The sequence below is a fragment of the Epithele typhae genome, assembly GCF_022376455.1.
Source record: "Epithele typhae strain CBS 203.58 chromosome Unknown BXZ73scaffold_216, whole genome shotgun sequence".
Taxonomy (NCBI): domain Eukaryota; kingdom Fungi; phylum Basidiomycota; class Agaricomycetes; order Polyporales; family Epitheliaceae; genus Epithele; species Epithele typhae.
The window spans coordinates 30,969-39,071 of NW_025954407.1; the positions used below are offsets into that span (position 1 = coordinate 30,969).

The 8,103-nt window shown below is 57.9% G+C and overlaps 3 protein-coding genes across 3 annotated transcripts; all 3 read left to right on the forward strand.

Annotated features, from left to right (window-relative positions):
* Positions 1-1,980: 1,980 nt before the first annotated feature.
* On the forward strand, positions 1,981-2,670 carry BXZ73DRAFT_83699 (uncharacterized protein; the record flags this gene model as incomplete). The annotated part of the gene is made up of 2 exons (XM_048023943.1): positions 1,981-2,230; positions 2,369-2,670. The coding sequence occupies 2 exons, from the start codon at positions 1,981-1,983 to the stop codon at positions 2,668-2,670; spliced, it is 552 nt and encodes a 183-aa protein (XP_047870832.1).
* A 322-nt stretch (positions 2,671-2,992) lies between these two features.
* On the forward strand, positions 2,993-3,942 carry BXZ73DRAFT_93838 (heterokaryon incompatibility protein-domain-containing protein; the record flags this gene model as incomplete). The annotated part of the gene is made up of 2 exons (XM_048026708.1): positions 2,993-3,821; positions 3,866-3,942. 2 exons carry the CDS (start codon positions 2,993-2,995, stop codon positions 3,940-3,942), a joined length of 906 nt encoding a protein of 301 aa, XP_047870833.1.
* A 3,660-nt stretch (positions 3,943-7,602) lies between these two features.
* On the forward strand, positions 7,603-8,091 carry BXZ73DRAFT_83701 (uncharacterized protein; the record flags this gene model as incomplete). The annotated part of the gene is made up of 1 exon (XM_048023944.1): positions 7,603-8,091. A coding segment is annotated over one exon (489 nt), but the record flags the coding sequence as incomplete, so codon positions are not given.
* Positions 8,092-8,103: the final 12 nt, after the last annotated feature.

Genomic DNA, 8,103 nt, shown 5'->3' on the forward strand with positions numbered 1-8,103 from the left:
TGTTCTCACACGGCGTCGTGCCTGCTGCACTTGTCCGTCTTCCCGTCTCCGTCTTCCGTCCCTCGGTTGCTTGGCTTACCTATCGTCGCTGCCGTCGAAGCCGAAGTTCTCGTGTTGTCTCTCTCCGCCGGAATGGCGTCCTGTATCTGTAATTTGCCTCTACGCCCCTCTGTACATGAGCAACCATAGATCTCGACTTGGCTAGTGAAATGATGTGACTCGGCCACGGGCAGGCCTGTATCATTTTATCTGCCCAGAAGCATCCGTGCTTTCACTGTACTTTGCGAAGTTGAATCAGCTTGCACGACGACAACGGCCACCACCCATAGACCGTGCTTCAGTCTAAGTCCTCGCTCCCATTGCCAGCTTCGCATGCACCGATGGCGGATCCACCGGATACTCCCTGAAGAGGGATATGCTTAGCTCTCGCGCGCCCCTGCACGTTGCCCTTCGTACTTACCGCAATCTCTCAGTTTGTGGCACACGATACAAGATTCGGGGTTTCACTTTGTGGGGCGCGCTATCTAATCTGGTAGATAGCCGCGGGCGCTGGGCCGCCGCTTCGCTTGGGGAGACAAGTGCATCTTCGGCATTGCCTGTTGACACTTTCCTGCTCGCTCGTAACTTCATGTGTCTCTTCAGGAACCACGACAACATGAACATCGATTTTCTGGGAGACCCTTGGCTGCGGCGAAGCCTCGGTTTGGTGTTTCAGATTTGGGTTGGGAGCGATATGGAGACTTCGCTGTCTGTGGAGGTCTAGGTAGATCTGGTGTGTCCACTCTCTTTTGTGTTCGCTCATAGTCACTCATGCTAGCCGTCTCGTATGCTTTTCAGAAATTCCACGCGCGTGTCGTGCGTGAACAGACGGCTCGCGTGTTTCGTGAGTGAAGTCACAATGCAGTGACACGTCCCGAAGTTCGGCGCAAAGAACAGATGTCAGACACTGTTGTAGGGGCAGAAGACTTCGTAGCACAGGTGCAGTTTCACGTCGAGGCCTGAGGAGCTGTGCGTCCTCTGCTACGGAAGTTCTGTAAGTCCTCCCATCCGTCGCTGCGTTTGAGGTCGTTGCTATGCCCACCCATCCTATAAGGACGCCGAGGTATCTCCTCGTCGCCGTTAGCAAGTCCCCTGTCACTATTGGAAGATTAGGTGTGCCGGTGTTTCCCCTTCAACTGCGTCGCGATGTAGCGCTGATGGAGCTGGGAGCGTTATCCCTGCGAGCAGCGTCTTCTCCCCTCTCACCGACCTTGTCTTCGAGCTCCCACCCCGCCTCGTACTCTCGCGAACTCATTCCTCGAACGCGCACACAGCGCAATGCTACTCCCACCCGACGACGGCTACGATTGCCGCTCTCAAGAAGCACCCTCCCCGCAACCGGCAGAGCCGATGATGCCTTCCGTGTTCGCCGGAAACACTGGGCATGCTCGTAGGGACATGTTCGCTCGTCCGTCGCCCATATATCGCCGCGTCAGCGGCGCTTCGCGCTACCAACACCCTCGGCGGATGTCATGGGATGGGTGAGTGCTACTCGGGGTTGATGTTCGCATCTGCTGATGACGATGTCCAGGTACTGTGCACCTTGACGGAACGCGGCCCCATTGCCGATCGATACAGAGGTGGGATGCGTGTTGGATTGCAGGTGTATTCATGCACTGTTGGTGACGGGAGGTTGATTTGGTGAGTGTCGTCACGCCCTCCGCGCTTGGCTCACGCAAACCTCTGCCCTTAGATACCATCGAACCGTCATCCGCGCCGATGAGCGTGCGATGTGGAGCAACGGAGAACACAGGAACATGCGATGAGTGTTCGATGTCCATTTGAACGAATGAGAGAGGGGGCATTAAGCGGTTTAAAGGCGGCTCGAGACATGCGCTGCGACCACTGTGCGTAGACCTAATGAATGTTCTTTGTATAACTTCACTTTGCGGGCCGTGGTGGCTATGAAAACGACACTGAAGATTCTCGCTCCTCGACGCCATGTTCCTCGCCACCCTGCTCGTCGCCCTGTGCATCGCGCTCACCTTCATCTCCGCGCTCATCGTCATCACGCTCGGCCGCGCGTCCCCGGCCCTGGGCCGAAGCCGACGAAGATCATTACCGTGTTGTCCGTCGGCACGCTCGCGCTGGGATCTCGCCGGGTCGGTATGGTTCATCGCGGTGCTCATTGAGTGGCGTGCGACGAGGTGGACGAAGGCGGTCCCGTATGCTGTCGTGGCGTCGGCGTGGTGTGTGTGGCTGCTGGGGATGAGGATGGTGCTGGTCGTGGGGGGCGTGACGGAGGTCGGTTCAGCGCGAACAGCCTCGAATTTTCGTCATCGGGATTGGGGTCGTTGCGTTTGCTATTGTGTTTTCATCGCGCGGCTAGTGCAAGCGGAGAAGGACACGGTGATAAACAGCGTATTTTTGGCCGCTGTGGGCGGTACTCAACCTGCTGTTGATGCCACAAATTTGCAAGGTGGAAGATGTATGGCAAATGCCAGAAACTTGGCAGCAATGCATGCCGTCCGCACTAATATATCCGACGATTACGTCATGCACCTGCCTCATGCCTATCGCACGCGGCAAAAGCGAGGAACTCAACCAGGCGGCCTTTGCCTCCGATCCCTCTGTCACTGCATCGCTACCCCTGTTCTTTCTCGCAATCTACTTGCTTTCTACCACATCTGAGCTTACGACCGACCAACCTTTTGCCCACCTTTGGCACTCGTCCAACGTGCTTCAACGTGCTTCATATCCACTGCCCTACCGACAATCACTACCGTACCACCACACCGCCCCTACTAGTGTTTGATCCTACACAACACCGAGGGCCGCACCCGCTCCGGCTGCCGATAACACAGATTCAAAGGGTCAAGAACGCGGCAGCGAGGCTGGGATCAGCTCGTGTCCCTCGAGGAGAGGCCTGATATTATAGGATATATGTGCGTGTATAGCTGTCATATGCAGTGGGTCGTGACCGACAATAAAACGCACACCCCACAGCTGTACAATGTGGCTTCTAAGCACGAAGACAGGGAGGCTCACGTACTACTCATCTGTGCACAAGGCCCCCAAGTACGCTATCCTTTCACACGTCTGGCGACTTCCCGAAGAAGGCGGGGAGGACTCATTCCAACTCGTCGAAGCGTATGCGAAAAAATGCGACCGCAAACATCTCATCAACCGTGGCACCGCTACGCCTCGCGATTTCCTCAGTGACAAAGTCCGCCGGTTTCTTATCGGGGCAGCAGAAGCGGGCTTGGACTTTGCCTGGTGCGACACGTGTTGCATCGACAAGACGAGCAGCGCGGAGCTCTCCGAGGCGATCAACTCCATGTTCGAGTACTACGCCCGGGCGCACGTTTGTGTTGCCTATCTCGCTGACGTTGCGCCCGTCAAGGGTCGAGAATACTACGGCGACCAGATCATCGATTCTAGCTCGGCCCGCATCCCTTCCAGCAAGTGGTTCCACCGCGGATGGACACTCCAGGAGTTGCTCGCGCCTCAGGTCGTCGTATTTCTCGCCAGTGATTGGTCCAGAATCGGGACGAAGTGCGACCTAGCGGAGTTCCGCTTTATGACTAGTGTTCTTCCTGCCTCCATTCTTCGCTGCGAACAGGACCTCTCGGACATAAGCGTCTCTGTACGCTTGTCGTGGGCTTCGCAGAGACAGACAACGCGCTGGGAGGACCAGGCATACTGTCTTTTTGGGCTCTTTGGAATTAACATGCCGACGCTCTATGGCGAAGGCGGCAATGCGTTCTACCGCCTCCAGGAAGAGATTCTGAGGACACACCCTGATTTTTCTTTATTCGCATGGGACTATGAAAGGGAAAAACGTCATGCTTACTTGCGCCGTCTCTCCGTCACTTCTGGAATGCAGCCAGTACTGAATACAACAAAGTATGTACTACTACCACTGGTGCAATCGTCGTGTTGACACCCTCTTTAGCAATCTAGTCTCACCATCTCCGCTGTCAACATTGAAGAGAACTTACCGAAAATCGACACAATTACCCCGACCGGGTTGCGCGCAGGAATGATGCTGCATGCCTTCAAACTTTCCGATCAGTACCTCGCCGATATCTCCTGTGTTTCTCTGAACGAACCTGTCTTCCTCATCCTACGCCGTGTTTCTTCTCGTGCAGTACTGGAGGAGAACTACCCCGTCTACCACGTCGTTGGCATCGTGAAGAGGCCCTCCACAAATCCCGATGGCATATCACAGATCGACTTGACCTGCGGTTGGATCCCCATGAACGTCTGTATCCCCTCCGCGACCAGCACCGCTCACTCAAAACAGACCGTCACGCCTCGTTTCTCGCGCTCGCCCGTGGCCATCCACCCATCGTATTCCCGTCGATAGAAGAGATGGAGGATCAAGTCAAAGCCTGGGTGTCATTGACACAGGTGATTGTCACCAATCATGCACTATGGACCAGTTCGAAGCCCGTCACCCTCGAGTTCACCGCCCCGGGAAGAGCGATGGACCGATATCGGTGACGCTTGGCGTGTGCCGTGCATCAACGAATGGCACGGACGATTCGCCAATTAGCAGCTCGACGCAGTTGACCGTCGACGTGAGTGGTGGCGGCGTCTATGGCCAGCGGGTGGAGTGGGAGTGCCGTGCTGGGGATGGCCCTGTGTCGAAGGGAGCCTGCGGTTCTCATTACCATGCGCCGCCATGGAACGCCGCACGCCAGGAACGGACAAGATGGAGTTTTGGGGGGCACAGGTGCCACTGCGCATATGGTTCACGCGCGCCGTCGGTCTGGGCCATGGGGGGACCCGCACGACAATCCTTTTGAATTCCACATCGAATGGCTCGTGAGTCAACCTCATGGCATGTCTTCGGTGGAGACGTGGTGCTGATCCGAGTGATTATGCTTGCAGACACTATAATCCTATGGCTCACCCGCCAGCACTGGAAACACGCGCGCGCACGTGGGGGCTGATGGTCCTGGTTTCTCTATATATTGTGTACTAGTCGCTCAGTGTTAATGAACCCGAAGCTGGCGAAAGCGTCCGCTGAGAAGTCCAGGCGGCGGCGGCGGGGAGGGGGAGGAGTGGCGGATGACGTGCGCGGCGGAGAAAGACCGGTACCGTGCGGTGTGTTTGAGTGAGGAGGTTGCGAAGATGAATTCAGTCTTATGTATACACCGTGCGCCTCGAAAGCAAGAGTAGAACGTACCGTGCCAGAGACGATGAATTCATGTACGATCTTGCCGGAACTGAGGGTCTCGCTTTACCTCTCAGGGAGGAGGGGTAAAGCTGAGCGAGCTGCTCTGCGTGTCGGGGCGAGGTATCCCGCCAACATTCAGCATATCGGCATCCTCGAGGCCGGGGTGGGACGACGAAGTTGGCGACGGTCAGAGAACAAGCCGCGGCAACGCGTGTTGACGCCGACCGTGGGGCTCACCGTTCGACTGTGCTCGTTAGCTGCCTTCTTCTTCTTACAAACCACCATCCTCGGCGTTCCGCGACCACTTCTCATCCGGCTCTCTCTTCCTTACATATGTACTGGTTTGCGTCTGCCGCGATCCAACTAAGCCTTATCCACAGCGCCCAGAGCAACCTCGCCGACGCTCTTTGCAATCATCGCCTCGCCGGCCTAGACCAGAGGTGTCCCCCCGATTCGTCCCCTGGCAGAGCGCACCGACCAGGACGTGCCGCGCAGGGTGAAGACACGCTAGCCGGATGGTTCCGCTGGCGGGTGGTTGCCCGACTCGATTGCAAGGTGTGTTCTCTCTTCTTCCCCCAATTCCGTCCCCCGCCGACGCGTCTGGGCACTTCCAGAGTTCGGCACCATCCTCATCCTCGCCGCCGCCTCCTTCGACCGCACCGTGAAGATATAGGAGCAGACCCAAACATGACGCTCTACGCGAACTCGGTGTCTGTTGTCGCGCACGCGCTACAACAGTAGGCGCAGCAGACTCTATCTCCTGCATGCTACGTCTGTTACCCGGCTCGACATGTGTCCGTGATCTGATCTCATTCACGCACAGGCCAATGGTGAATGGAACGTCCCGTGGTGTAAGGACAACTACTGGAGCAAGGCCATCGCGGTCGGGTGCGGTATCAACATTGTCGTCGGGGTACGTACCTCTAATCTACTCATGCGCGTTCGTCCCCGACCACGTGCCCAAATATCCCCATTCCGCCGCCACACCACCCTCCTCAACCTCAACCGCGCCGCTTCTCTGCTTGACCGCGACCTGTTTACACCTCCCTCGGCCTCCAGAGAAGAGCCCACAACTGCAAAACGTTCATCGTCACCTCCGTCGCCCCTGTTCTGCGAGCAGTCGTACCACTTCGTCGCGACCGGCGCGCGACTCGCGCGTCCGGATATAGCCCTCGGAGCTCCCCAAACCTAACGAAGACTTGGGAGGATGAAGTGGCCGCGGGTGAGGATGCAGCAGTGGAAGGGACGGTGGACCGTGAGCGTCGTCGGCGACAGGTGGCGGGTAAAGTGGGACATCACTAGGTGTGTCTGACCTCTCTGAGGTATGTCGTGCGGAGAGGCTTATGCACGCGTGGCGGTAGGGCGACAGTGTCGGACAGGTGGATGCACAACAATCAGACGTCGACATAGCGGAGGATACGTCTTGGATTGGGCGTTGGGAGGAATAGGTGACCGTTGTTTGTACATGTACGTGACTCGCTGGTGAGTATTCGCTTCACTCTCTGTCCTTTGTTTCCCTCGCTCAAAAGCACTTTCTCTGCTTGCACAGGTACGGTTTACGGCCGTGCCTTTACCTTGTCGGCGGACACGCGCTGGCAGGAGGGCCGTCCGCCGCTCACAGAGAGTGGAGGCGGGCGTGGGCGCCTTTATATTCCTCCTGGACGACTCCGGGCGTGTCACACGAGCAAAAGCAGCAGCAGCACCGGACACCATCAGACCCACTCCAGCCGGGCGCGGTACCCAGCACATGCACCTCCACCGCTCCGCCGAGGTCCTTGAGACGGAGGACTCACCAGATGCTCGCTCTGTTTTCACCGCCTCGAAGAACCCCCACACTTCAGAACTCCGTGACGCTCCCGAAAGCCTTGCAAGCTTAAGTTTTACGTTCTCAGCGAATGCGTAGATACACTCACACGCATTGGATGCCGCCCCGCTTTACACAGCCTTCCTTTGATCTCTGCAGGTGGTCGTCGAGGATATTGTGTGTCCGACATGGAGCTACGGAGGACGGCGGAACACATGATGAGTGTAGATGTCCCGCTGAACATCTGGTAGAGGGGACATTGAGAGGTTTGGAGTACTACGCTATGACCACTGTGCTTAGACACAATTTTGATGAATGTCCTTTGTGTAGCTTGACTCTGCGGTTTGTCGTGGCCATGAAGATGACACTCAAGATGCTTGGCGCGTGTGGCGACGATGTGGTCGCGCATCGGTTTGCTGGTATATAACAGGCGACCCTCTTACTTGTTTCTCCACCCCTGTCCTTTCGAAAACTCACTCCTTTGCCAGCTCGGCTTGATGTCGATTTTTCCCGCCAATCGTCGACAACGACGCTCGTTCCGCCAGCGCGCCCGCACTCTCCACTGCGCTCCCACCGCTTGAAGCGGTCTATCCCCATCCAGGACCACCACACCCGCGATGTGGAGAACTTCGCCATGGTCGGTCTCAGACAGGACGCCATCCCATTCCCGCGACACCAGTCTAGGTCGAACAGGCCGGTGCCTCGGATCTCAACATGGCGCACGAAATTCAAAGTCACCCGTCTGGTCGCGGGCGACACATTCGCGAACACGTTCCTGGCCCGCTCCCTTCTCCACGCTCTCCTCCTCGCCACCGCGCTGCTCGCCCTCTGCGCCGCGCTCACCTTCGGCCTCGCGATCGGCGTCACCGCGGTCGGCCGCTGGGTGCTCGAGACCAAGGCGCACCCCGGCAAACTCACCACGCCGCTGGTCCGCGCGACGGCCGTCGGCTCCGCGGTGCTCGCCACCGCGGCGTTCTTCCTCGCCGTCGCCATCGGATGGCGCGCGGAGTGGCGGCGGGCTTGTGCGGCGGAGCGGCCTGGGCGCGCTCGGCGCGCGAGGAACCTGAGGTGGCTGCGCTGGGTGCCGTTCTTCGTCGCGGTGGCCGCGTGGTTCGCGGGCGCGGTGGGGATGGCG